Source organism: Oryx dammah, unplaced genomic scaffold (assembly GCF_014754425.2).
Source record: "Oryx dammah isolate SB20612 unplaced genomic scaffold, SCBI_Odam_1.1 HiC_scaffold_1, whole genome shotgun sequence".
NCBI classification, from domain to species: domain Eukaryota; kingdom Metazoa; phylum Chordata; class Mammalia; order Artiodactyla; family Bovidae; genus Oryx; species Oryx dammah.
The window spans coordinates 108,006,638-108,020,264 of NW_024070185.1; the positions used below are offsets into that span (position 1 = coordinate 108,006,638).

At 51.4% G+C, this 13,627-nt stretch overlaps 1 protein-coding gene across 8 annotated transcripts in view; it reads right to left on the minus strand.

Annotated features, from left to right (window-relative positions):
• CDK5RAP2 (CDK5 regulatory subunit associated protein 2) overlaps positions 1-13,627 on the minus strand; it is a 185,160-nt gene that overhangs the window by 82,177 nt on the left and 89,356 nt on the right. For all 8 annotated transcript variants that reach the window (XM_040241801.1, XM_040241770.1, XM_040241811.1 and 5 more), the window contains 2 exons: positions 6,011-6,108; positions 225-355 (listed from right to left, as the gene is read on the minus strand). In XM_040241801.1, the coding sequence (XP_040097735.1) occupies positions 225-355; positions 6,011-6,108 (229 nt within the window). The remainder of the gene's footprint in view (positions 1-224; positions 356-6,010; positions 6,109-13,627) is intronic.

Genomic DNA, 13,627 nt, shown 5'->3' on the forward strand with positions numbered 1-13,627 from the left:
CTCTGGGAACTAACGCAACGTGCTGGGCCCCAGTCGCCACCGGCCAAAGCCACCTGAGTCCAGACCGGAAGGGCAGCAGTAACACTGATCCTGCAAAAAAGGCTCCCCAGACGAAAGCCCCAAGCTGCTCCGTCTCCTACTGAAGCCTGAGGACTCCTGCCAAGCTCAGCCACGGCCCTCCAAGTGCAAACGCCACGGGGAAACACATGCAAGGGAGCGAGTACCTTCCCGCCGCCGGATCTCGCTGATCTGCTCCTCCAGGGCCTTCCGCAGGTGCTGGTACGAGAGCACGTCCCACTCCAGCCGCTTCCGCAGGGCGAAGACACTGCTCAACTCAGCCTGCAGGGCGCTGACACTTTGGTAAAACAGGAGACCAGAATTCATAAAAGATCTACTTGGGCTGTAAGATGCAAAACCCAGCCAGCCTTCCTGCGGTTTTATGTCATTTGTGAGGTGTTTGTCTTTTTTTTTTCTCTTCCTGGCTATAAAAGTAAATACAGGTGCAGAGAACATTTAACATATAAAAGTGAAAAAATGTTTTTAAATATAAAAGTATGAAAAAAGCAAAAATTACTACAACCCCAACATCAAAGAACGTATGGCAGACTGTATTCCCTCTAATCTTTCTCCCTGAGTATTGTTATAAGGTTGAAATAATACTGGACATATAAAACTACATTGTGCATTGCTCATTTAAATATCTCCCTCCATTTTCAGAAATAATTTACAAGCATCACTTTTAATGACTAAATAATATTAAATTGGGTAAACGACCCAGCATTTACTTTAAATCTTCCCCTATCAGTGAGCATTTGGGTCTTTTCCCAAGTTCCTGCTCCAGATATAGCTAGGTAGAAATCATTTAACTCCTCGGAACGTTTCTCTGTTTGGAATGCTGTCTTGCACAGGCTTGGGTATGGAAGGAAGGCTCTAGAACGTCTGCTGTGTCACCCAAAAAGAGGCGGCGCTGGAGGTTGAGGGCAAGGGGCAAGAGGGACGAGAAAGAGAAAAGGAGAAGAGTGAGAGCTGACAGAGGAGGGAGTGCAGGACCGATCTAAGGCCAGCAGAAGACTAGAGTGGTGGGTTAGCCATTCACAGAGGAAGAGTCAAATGGACTTTTGTTTGAGGGGTGGGATGATATAACAACATGGTGCTCTCCTGCGCAGAGGGCTTGCATGAAACCAGCAACCCAGAACTCAGGGGAGGCCCTGAGAAAGCCCACCTCCCAGAATCCACACTGACGGGGGGGAGGACCGCCCCCCCGAGTTCTCTCCCGTGATGGGAACGCCCGGACCAGCACTGGTGCGCACGGAACACCCACCAGTGGGTCGTGCCTCCTGAGCATCTGGAAGGACGAATGCCTAGTGTGTTAACTCAAACGCGTGCAGTCACACGGCTAGTGGCTGCCGGACTGCACAGCGTGCTTCCAGGCGGGGCTCCGCGGGTGAGCCTGTGGCAGGGGTCTGAACCTACTCCACAGCCCCTGCAGGGACAGGGGCTCCAGCAGACACCTGAGTAACATACGTACTGTTTCCCTCAAAGTCTCTGCGCCGAGAGGCTTGCTTCTCACCCAGGTTAGCTTCTGAAGACAGATTCCCCGAAGCACGACTGGGTCAAAGCAAACGAACATGCTTCGCGACTACCGAATGCCTTACCGAGTCAGAAAGCTTGTTTTAAACACCAAGAAATACGCCACTCTGTCTTGCACATGACCTTTTGTTCCCCGAGAAGGTCCATCAACACTTAGAACATGTAGGAAAGAATCTATCAATGTGTGGAATTTTTTTTTTTTTAGGGAGCTGGCCCATCAGCTTTCATCGGGTTGTTTTGGAGGGGTCTGCAGCCCCAAATGGTAAGGAGACGCTCTAAGATACGAGTGCCACAGACTCAAGTCCCCCTTCTCCTCCAGCGACTCCCTCCAGCTCCGTCCATCGAACTGCACAAAGAAATCAACATCTATTGGAAGGAAAATAAACCATCATGTCTAATCTTCTATGCTCGCTGCTTTGAAGATGGTTCATTGTGAGGCAGCCTCCTTGCCAGGGAAGGGGCCCACCCAGCAACTTGTACCTAGTTTCATTTCAAGACAATCATAATGATCAATTTGTAAGGCTGATGGAAAACCTCACAGAGGTGTCACAGCACGGCACTCGCTCGGATGCGGTCGTGCTGCAGACACATTTAACCAGGGGAAAAAAAAAGAAAGACTGCTTCAGCGAAGCTTCTGCGATGAGAGCTGGCAAGAGCTGACTGCTTCACTCCTTTCTCCACTTTCTGACAGGGTGAAAAGTACACAGCTGCTGCTCCTGTGCCTGTCCTTCCTGTTTCCCCAACTCTAGGATCCCTGCAAGGCGTGAGGAGTCGGAGGAACAAAAGGAGGTTTGCTGAGAGAGAAAGGACAGCCCTGCGCTTTCGTCCGTCCGGGAGGAGTCGGGAGGAGCCGGGGCGCCTGCCCCCAGGGCGCCAGCACTCACCGGCTCCAGGACCGCAGCGGTCAGCTCACCCGCCTGACCTCCCCTGTAAAGCGGGCACAGTGCCTCTCCTTCAGGTGTTTTGAGGAGTCAGCGAGATGCCATAAGGGAAAGAGCTCAGCACAGTGCCTGACACACACAAGATGCTCGATAAGCATCACTTCCTTTCCTCCACGTAAGTTAATGACTCCCAAACAGCAGACTTACAAGCCCAACCTTCTGCGACTCGTGAGACACAGCCACGACTTGCCTCTGGAGAGGATCTAAACCCCTCAGGGCACATGTGGCCATATCTGGAGACAGCGCTGGTTGCCACAGTCGGGGCAGCGGAGGGTGTCACCGCCACGCGGTGGCAAAAGCCAGAGATGTCGCTAAACGTTCTAAGATGTATACGACGGCCTCTCAAGGCAAAAAGTTGTTGTTGTTTAGTCACTAAGTTGTATCCAATCCTTTTGTGACCCCGTGGACTATAGCCCAGCAGGCTCCTCTGTCCGTGGGATTTCCCAGGCAAGAATACTGGAGTGGGCTGCCATTTCCTTCTCCATGGGACTTCCCAACCCAGGGATCGAACCCGCGTCTCCTGCATTGCAGGCGGCTTCTTTTACCACTGAGTCACCTGGGAAGCCCTTGACAAAAATTTATCTAGCCCCAAATCCCAACAGTGCTGAGAATGAGAAAATCTGAGTCAAAGGCAAATACAAACTGCCCCCTGTCCTCAAGATGAGAGCTGTGCAGTAAGGGCCTCGGCCCAAGAGCCAGGGAGATCTGAGCTCTGAGAATCCTAAGTGCAGGGGCTTGGAAATACCCTTAACATCTCCGAGAGCAGACATCCATTTCTGTGACATGGGGCTGAAGTGTCGCTGTGAGGAATGAATCATAAAGCTGTCCATGGCCAGCTGCTCTCTCTCTACCCGCTCTTACCAACTTCAGTTACAAGTACGTTACCCATCTCGTCACCCACCTTTCGCTGCCAGTTTGCGGGGGTGAGCAGCCCTGGAGGGCAGCTGAGCCCCCGAGACCACAGCTCTGCCCTCTGGCTACAGCACGGTCCGAGGGCTCAAAGCCCCCTGCAAGCTGAGTGTGTGCACAACGGGACACGGAGGCGCACGGGCACTTCCCACGTCACTGTTAGTCTTAACAAGCGTTACATCTATTGAGTGTTTCCTCTGTGCCGGGAATCAGGACTTCACATATTAGCATCATGTTTTAAACAACCCTCTAAGGTAGGCAGGGAGGTAGGAAAACAGGTAGGTCTGTAGACAGGGCCATCTCAATGCACAGATATTGATATATATCTTGAGGCTCAGGGTGAAAAGTGACTTATCCAGGAGCTGAGAGTTGCTGAATGCATTTCAACTCTGAAGATGGATAGGAAACCTTTTAAGCATCCCTGTTAGACACAGTCCTGGCCCGCCCTGGTGCCACACACGTTTTGATTCATTAAGGAAGAGCCTGCAGAACTCAGAGCCGCCACCCGTGATGCTGAGGAGGGTGACGGCAGTCGTTTCTACCCACAAAGCCTCTGGGAACCCAGTCAGGGCGGGCGCCATGATTAAGCCCGCTTCGCCCACTCCCCATCTGAGGCCCCCAGACTACTCAACCCCACCCCAGGTGAAAATGACGAGCACCAGAGGCTTCTTAAAGAAGCTCCCTTTCAGAGTGAGGCTGACTCCAGAATTTCATCAGCATGTTTTCATTTTCCTTAAAACTCACTTCAGATTAAAAATCCTGGACATTATCTCAATGTAGAAGAGTTGGGGGCAGGAGAAAGTGAGGTCGCTCAGTCGTGTCCAACTCTTTGCGACCCCATGGACTGCAGCCCACCAGGCTCCTCCGTCCACGGGATTCTCCAGGAGAGAGTACTGGAGTGGGTTGCCATTTCCTTCTCCAGGGGATCTTCCCGACCCAGGGATCAAACCCGGGTCTCCTGCATTCCAGGCAGACGCTTTAACCTCTGAGCCGCCAGGGAAGCCCAGGGGGCAGGAGAGGGGGCACTTTAAAGAGGGAATTCATCCACTGAGTATCTCCCGAGGGCCTACTGCATGCCAGCCCCTGTGACAAGCACTGGGATATGCGGACGGCAGAGAGGGCGCTGGGCCACAGGCGCTGATGGCCAGAAGAGGCGGCCAGCCACCGCAGATCGGTGACGGAGGGACGGGAGGGCCGTCGTGAGGGCAGAAACGCAGAGGGGCGCCTGTCCTGGGGCCTCGTGCGGGCCTCCCGACAAGGGGGGTCCTCGAACGCTCAAGGATGAGTGGGAGGCAGAGCAGGGTGCAGAAGCCCACTGAAGGCAGAGGCAGGGAACCCGGCCCCAGGGACAGCAAGGACTCTGCCTATGACAGCTCGGCTCGTAGGGGACCTGCACTGCAGGAGACCCTGGCTCGAGTCCTGGGTCGGGAAGATCTGCTGGGGAAGGCACAGGCTGCCCACTCCAGAATTCCTGGGCCTCCCTTGTGGCAAAAGACAAGGAGCGGTGAAGGGTGAGTTTCCTCAACCTTTTAGGATGGAAAACTTTAGAAACAAACAAATGAAGACAAGCTGACGTCATGAGCCCCCACCCACACGCAGCCTGCCCTGACAGCTGGGGGCCGAGGCCGGTCATCCTCTGTTGGCGTGCCCGCCCGCCCCATCCACTTCTGTGCAACCGTGAAACGAAACCCAGACGTTGATACCCTTCTACCTGTCACCATCTCATCATGCAGAGAGGTGACCTCTGCACAGGAGAAATCACTGAGGCCAGCCGGGGCTGGGCCCAGAGGGACCCAGGGGTGTCAGCTGCCTGGACCCGGCCAGGGTGGGAGCAAGGCCACCAGCGGACCGTCAGCGTTCTCGCCATGCCTCTGGCACCACCCTGCTGCGGCAGGCCTGTGAGGACACAGGCCGTGCCAGGACAGACACGCCACCGTCCCTCATCACCCGCAAGACTTCAGACAAGTCATCTCACCTCCCTAAGTCTCCACGGCCTTATTTAAGGAAAACAGGGCCAGTAATGTCATTTACCTCTCAGAGCGGCAGTGGGGGTCACGAGAGATAACACAAATGGAGGAACTTTCTGTATCCATAATAAGGTTTGGTAAAAACCTAAGTAATTAGTATTAATGATATTTTTATCCTATGGCGTGCTAAGTTGTTTCAGTCATGTCTGACTCTGTGCAAGCCTATGAACTGTAGCCCACCAGGCTCCTCTGTCCATGGGATTCTCCAGGCAGAAATACTGGAGTGGGTTGCCATTTCCTTCTCCAGGGGATCCTCCCGACCCAGGGATCGAACCCGTGTCTCGTACATCTTCTGCAATGCCAGGAGAGTTCTCTACCACTAGCACCACCTGGGAAGCCCTTTTATCCTGTATTTGTTGCCAAAAAATCATACCACTCTTGCTAGGAAATAGGAATACCTGATCTTAAAAAGGCAATCCCTGTCCCAGTATCTTAAGCTCCCTAAGCACAGCGGGACGTCTTTGCTGCCTCAGGAACCAGCAGCATTTACTCAAGATACGTGCACGTTCTGTATGTGTGTCACGGCCAAACAGAAACCCTTACCTGTCTGAGTCCTGCAGAGATTGGACCAGGTGTGTATAGATGTCCCGTTCTTTCTTCACGACCTGAATCAGCTCTTCATAGCTTAACTGTTGCTTTTCCTGAAAATGACACGGGCATCTGACATTAAGAGGAGAATTCTGAAAGAGTGAATCCTTACACTATGCAAACATATGTGGACGCTTCTGGTCTGTAAATCCAAACAAAGGTGATGCCCCATGCCAGGCTCTGGATCAGGCCGTGGTCGGAGAGCGCCACCTGCAGGCGGAGTGGGGAACGACCGCCCACGGCAGAGGTGGCGGCACGCAGGGCTCGTCCACAGTGGGCACGTTAGCTGCTGCGGAAGGGGCACCTTGCTGCCTGGCTGCCCTCGGTGAGGCTGCACCCCCGCAGAGCTGCAGGCCGTCTTTCTCACAACACTACAAAGGCTGCCTTTCCACGTGTGTTCTTACTCCCAAGAAAAGAAATTCCTCAAACAAAACCTGACAATATTAGGGACAGGGGACTTACACTAAAATAGAAGAGGTCAGGTGGGGCATGCTCCCAAGGCACTGCGAGCAGACTGGTGACAAAGACATCTGGCGTGGACCTCTGCCACTTGCTAGCTATGTGACCTCAGCTAACAGCTTTGCAAACCTCTATGAGATTCAGGCTCCTCCTTTACGAAGCGGTATGTAATTTTCTGAATTCCACAAATGTGAAGCTTTTTTTACAGTTCAGATCTTGGCTCTGGCACTTACCAGTTCTGGGGCCTCAAGAAGCTACTTACTAGAGCCACCTGAAAAATGGTGGGAAAGAGTCACCACTTTACAGAGTTATAAGCAGATAAAAGTTCAACTGTGTGCTGGAGGAACCAAGGATCCCAGGAGAAAAGGCCAATTCAAGTACTGATGCAAGAAAGTCAAAAACAATCCATGTCTACAGCATTCTGCCACATCAGAAAACAAGGAGGTGCTTAAATAATGGAGCACTGTCAAAAGGATACAGGAGCCAGTTTGAAAAGGCCAAACCTGGGACAATTTGAGCATCAAAATAACGACAGTAACAGACACAACCCACTGAGTAAAACCGAAGTTCATGTCCGCAAGGCCACGGGTAAATTAACAGATGGGAAGAAGAATGGCTTTTCCTTACAGTAAAACGACTAATAAATGCGGAAGGAATAATGCAGTCAAAAGAATCGCCGTTTGCTAACCAGCACGTAATAAACAGTTCCGCCTCCATAAAAGGAGACTACAGCTGATAGGCAAAAGCTTGAAGATCGGAGAATTTACCTAACTCAGAATACGTCCCCTCAAATACTAATCACAAAGGGAAAAAGAGCAACTGCATAGTCGAGAGACCAGGCAGACACCATCCTCACAGTTACCCAAGTCAGCAGGGCCGGGAATGGGACAAGTCTAAGCCACGTGCCGTCGGAGAGGACACGCGAAGAACTCAGCCTCGCTCCCGGGACACCCTGCCAGAGAGGCCGCGGCTGAGTCCTGTCACCAGGAAGCGTCGCGCAGACCCACCTGAAGGACGTGCCACCAGAGGCCTGGCCTGGACACTTCAGAAGTCTCAGGGCCAGGAGCGTCAAAAAGACCCAAGACGAAAGACTGGGAAACGCAGCACGTGACCCTGAACTGGCCCCTGCGGTGTGGAAGGGCGCCAGCGGGCCAGCGGGGGAGACGCGGCCGAGCCCGAGGGGCGGCGGCGGCGCGGGTCCCCACCGGCCCCTGGCGTGACAGCCGTGCGGCGTCCCACGGGGCCGCGTCCCCTCGTACAGGAGTGCACACTCGATACTTTATTCTCATAATTTGCTTATAAATCTGAAATTATTTCAAAATAAGAAGAAAAAGTAAAAATAAAGAAGGAAAGTTAATGTGTGCACAACCCCTGGCACAAACTAGGTGCCCCTGAATGCCAGGAAGACACCTAGTCTGTGCAGAGAGGGGCTGCAAACGGTCCTTCTGTTTCACGTGGCCTCAGCCTGGCTCCTAAAGCTCAGGTAATGTCCTGAGACAGCACTTCCGACCCCGATGGACACTCAAACGTGAAGCAGGGGGAAAAGTTACATCTTTATTTCCACTAACCTCTACCTGAAGTTTAGCATTTTCTTCACTGAGGAGCTGAAGGACGCTGCTACTGCCACAAACCCCAGCAGGACAGCACCAGTGCTTTCCCGAGACCTGGTCAGCAGAAGAAACACAGGTACTTGGTACACACTGCGGGCATCTCAAAACATTTATTCTTACCACTGCTTCAAAACTGCCGCAGTCACTGCTCACCACTCGAAAGCAGCACCAGTTTTTTATATTTACAGCCAACTTTTTATATTTTGATAATCAAATTTCAAAATAACTGGTTTCCTTTATAAACCTGTGCACGTATTTTCTGCATATAAATACTTTTCCAGGGAAGAAGGCCTTGGGTCCAGCAGATTACCAAAGGGATGCAGAGGGCAAAAAAGTTAGGAGCCGATGACCCGGGAGAACGCTGCTGTGCTTCCAGACCTGAACCAAAAAGAACACCACCAAGGTCAAGGCAACCCTGCCAATGAAAGGTTTCAAATGCTAACCCGCTTGTTGGGTCATGAGAAGTCAGCCACCCACACCGCTAGAAACGTCAGGCCCTTTTGAAATTCATGTCACAGGTCAGAGGCTCAAGGCGCGCCCAGCTGCCTCCATACACAGTCCTCAGCGCCAACTGCTATGGGTACACAGTGTGCGCGCAGAGGGCCCTGAGGAGCGCCTGCGAGGAACTCGCCAGGGTATCCAGACGAAGAGGCCGTCAGCCATGGTGCTAAGCGCTCTCCAGCATTTTCCCATGTAATCCTCACAAGCCAGTGGGCTCAGGCCTTATGGGGAGAGCCCCGTTTTGGTGACGAGGGAACCAGGGCATGGAGTCACAGCGGGGAGGCAGTGTGTGGACCCAGGCAGCCAGGATCCAGGGCCTGAGCTCTTCAATCCACCCATGAATGACCCACGATGGATGCAAAGCCCTGGGAGCTTGGGGAAGGTGACACGGTCACTGTCAGCGACATTAAAGGTCAGCCAACACTGACAAGGAAAATCAGAAAACCTACTATGCCTTGAGCATCCACCAGGAGAGGCAGGGATGGGTAAGAGCATGTGACCTTCCTTATTAGGTGTGTGAGCTTGAACAAGTCACTCAGCTTCTCTGCACTTCAATATCCTCACCTATAAACAGAGGTAATAATTCTACATACTTCACAGGGCTGTGAAACAGATGAGCTGAGCTAACCTGTGCAAGACTCTCGCGCTGATGCCCAGCACAGAGTGAACACGTGATGAGTGTCAGCCATAGTCACCACTGCCACATCCTAGGCCGGGTCCGTCACACAGGGCATCTCTAACGGCGACAACCAGCCCAGCAGGCGCCTCAGCCTTCCCACCGCGCAGATGAATAAACTGATTCTCCGAGAGGACAGGTCACGTCTTTGAGTCCACTCAGCAATTAAGTGGCAGTCAGAATGTGTGCTTAGGTACATAATTAACCAAGAAGGACTAGGAAGAAAGATGAGCAAATATGGACCTTGGGTGGGTGGAGGGTATAGACTCCGGCTGTAGGGCAGACGCACCCAGGGAAAGAATCCCGACCCTGGGGGCCTGACCTGGATCGCCCTGAGCCGGGGTGCAAGCTCCCAGAAGACCGCCCGCTGTGGTGTGGGGCCTGGGGCCCACCTGGGCCCCTTCCCCTGCTTCTGGCAGCCGCTGCTCGCCTCAGCCCCCACCCTCCACCTGCCAGCTGGCCACACCTGCGCTCCCTTTCCTGGCCTTCCGTCTCCACAGAGCCAGGAAGCCCCTCCACCTGGGCTCCCCAGGGGGAACAGCCCCTCCTCCTTGCAGACCACGCTCCAGCCGGCAGCCCTCTCCAGGAACACCCTCCTCACACCTTACAGAGACCCTCCTCCAGCCCTGAGGCGTCCAATTCACCTTCACCCACAGCCCGTGGACCAACCGCGTGTTCACAGGCCTGCGGACCCCTCGGGGGCAAGGGGTCATCCTGAGCCAGGCACACTGCTTGGCACAAGTCAAATGCTGCCACAGATGCTGAAATGCTGATTACAAAGGCACAAGGCGAACACAGGGACCAATATGAGTCTGAAGAGGAGAGACCCCTGTGGATATTTTGCATAATGGAAGTCAGAGTGAGGCAGTGTCTTCCTAGAAGCAAATCGCTCACCCATGTTAAACAAATGAACTCTTTGGAGCCATCTGGGTCCCATTTCATCCATCACCTATTCCCCGGTGTTGAATCATGCCCGATTAGAGTGAAGTCATCTGGCTCCCTGGGCAGAGCTGAACACCACTGATCTCCTCGGCACAGAAGCAGAGGGCCAGGTGGCCTGAGGGGGATCACAAGGAGCCCCTGCCCCCGACCCTCCACCCTGCCCCTCCACACCAGGCAGAGCCCTGGAGTCCACGCCCCTTGGCACCTGTGAGTCTCCAGGACGTTCCCAATACACACTCCCTTTCATTGCTGTTTTGCTCAAACTCTTCAGCCTCGGATCCTACAGCCTGCCGTCAAAAGAAGTTTAACTGATAGCCGTATGTTACTTCTAATCATCTCAGGAGGGAGGCATGTAACTCCCCATTTTACAGATTAGGAAGGTGAGTTCAGAGAGGAGGTGACTTGCCCAAGGTCACAGAGTTAACAAGCAGCAGAACTGACAGGCCGACACCAAAGCCGAGGAGGCACTGTCTGCTCTACCAGTTTCCTCAGTGACTTGAAGGAAACACGTGGAATGCCCAGACCTCAATCTGGAGAGGCGCAGACACGTGAAGAGTAAGCTTAATCGCTCACTGCTTGGTAATCAGGGCAATTCAGTGGCCTGGTAGATAGAGGCTGGTCGATTTCAGGAGCTACGTCACAGCTCTGCAACAAAGACCTTTATTTCACTACTCAGGAAATTGAGCAGTGATGTCCCCACCATGTCAACAGCCAACCTATAAATCTCTGGCTGCAGCAAGTTAAACATGGTCAGTGTGTTTTACTCTCTGTCCTTCAATTCCCTGACCATCCAGCATTAATTCTCAGGATCACACATGATTAGAAGGAAAACAGACTGCCCAGAGTCAGTGGAGACGTCATGACAGCCTCAAGTTCTTCATAGAAATGGGTAGAGAATAAACTCTAAAATCAACACAAAACAGCCCAGGGCAGAGCAGGGAAAAGAAAAAAAAATCCATGTTTTCTACAAAGAAAAACTACAATCTGAAAAGAACACCTTTCTCAGGAGGAAATATACTGTAGGCTGCAACAGCTGGGATTCCTTAAACTGACACCTAGAAATTTCCAGTTCCTAAATGAGCATTTATAATCTTTCATCCTCAATTTGCAATTACTCTTGCAGAACAGAATTAAAACCTTTGCTAAAATACGTAAGTATTTTTGCAGTCATTCACACATCACCAGGATCTAAAATATAACTGCAATGTCCACGGATGACTTTACACTTGGGGTTCTAAGAAGTATAGAAACCATTAGCACAAAAGACTGAAGGCAACGGGACACAGACGATCAAACCGGAGACACGGGATTTCAAAGCGCTCAGCTGCCCAACGAATTCAGAAAGACTTCGTTCAGCATTTACACCACTGTCCACATCTCTAAAATCTGATTCAAAACAGTAAAGTTTACCGAAATGGATTCAAATGAGTGACGACCGGTCCATCTGAAAAATGATGGGCTGCTATCTTATTTCAAAACTAACTGTGCCTCACGAAAAGATGCTCAATATCACTAATCATTGGAAAATGCAAATCAAAACTACAATAAGGTAAGACTTCAAACCAATCAGAATGGCCATTACAAAGTCTACAGATACTAAATCCTGGAGAAAGTGCAGAGAAAAAAAAAACCCTCCTATGCTGTTAGCGGGGGTATAAAATCCGGTGCCGGCAGTGGAGAGAAGGTATGGAGACGCCTTAAAACCCAAAACCAGAGCTGCCGTGCGGTCCGGCACTCCCACCCCCGACAAATGTCCAGAGAAAACCCTACGCTGAACGGGCACATGCGCCCACGTCCACAGCAGCCAAGACACGGAGGCAAGCTGAACGCCCAGAGCTGAGAGAGCGAAACAGATGTGGCGTGTATGGACACATGTGTGTACACACCTTACATGGTGTGTATGTGTGTCTGTGTGTGTAGCTGTATACATATATATATATACACACACACACATGTGTACACACCTTACGTGGTGTGTGTGTAGCTGAATATATATATATATACACACACACACATATGTACACATTATATGTGGTGTATGTGCATGTGTGTGTGTGCGTGTGTGTATGTAGCTCCCAGAAAAACATCTATTTCTGCTTTATTGACTATGCCAAAGCCTTTGACTGTAAGGATCACAATAAACTGTGGAAAATCCTGAAAGAGATGGGAATACCAGACCACCTGACCTGCCTCTTGAGAAACCTGTATGCAGGTCAGGAAGCAACAGTTAGAACTGGACATGGAACAACAGACTGGTTCCAAATAGGAAAAGGAGTACGTCAAGGCTGTATATTCTCACCCTGCTTATTAAATGTATATGCAGAGTACATTATGAAATTAAAAGACGCTTACTCCTTGGAAGAAAAGTTATGACCAACCTAGATAGCATATTCAAAAGCAGAGACATTACTTTGCCGACAAAGGTCTGTCTAGTCAAAGCTATGGTTTTCCCTGTGGTCATGTATGGATGTGAAAGTTGGACTGTGAAGAAGGCTGAGTGCCAAAGAATTGATGCGTTTGAACTGTGGTGTTGGAGAAGACTCTTGAGAGTCCCTTGGACTGCAAGGAGATCCAACCAGTCCATTCTGAAGGAGATCAGCCCTGGGATTTCTTTGGAAGGAATGATGTTGAAGTTGAAACTCCAATACTTTGGCCACCTCATGGGAAGAATTGCCTCATTGGAAAAGACTCTGATGCTGGGAGGGATTGGGGGCAGGAGGAGAAGGGGATGGCAGAGGATGAGATGGCTGGATGGCATCACTGACTCGATGAACGTGAGTCTGAGTGAACTCCGGGAGTTGGTGATGGACAGGGAGGCCTGGCGGGCTGCGATTCATGGGGTCGCAAAGAGTCAGACACGACTGAGCTGAACTGACTGATACATATGTATATGTAAGAGAATATTACTCGGCCATAAAAAAGCATGAAATAATGCCATCTGCAGCAATGTGGATGGACCTAGAGATTTTCATACTGAGTGAAGCCAAAGACAAGCATCATATGAGAACCCTCATCTGTGGAATCTAAAAAAAATGATACAAATGAACTTTTTTAAGAAACAGGAATAGACTCACAGACATAGAACAGCAAAGCTGTGGCTACCAAAGGGGCAGAGGAGAGAAGATAAGCTGGGATCTGGGATGAACAGACACACAGACACCACTAGATACAAAACAGATAAACAAGCACCTGCTGTATCCACTGGAGAAGGCCACGGCTCCCACGCCAGTGCTCTTGCCTGGAGAACCCCAGGGACATGGGCTGCAGTCCACGGGGTCGCTAAGAGTCGGACACGACTGAGCAACTTCACTCTCACTTCACTTTCATGCACTGGAGAAGGAAATGGCAGCCCACTCCAGTGTTCTTGCCTGGAGAGTCTCAGGG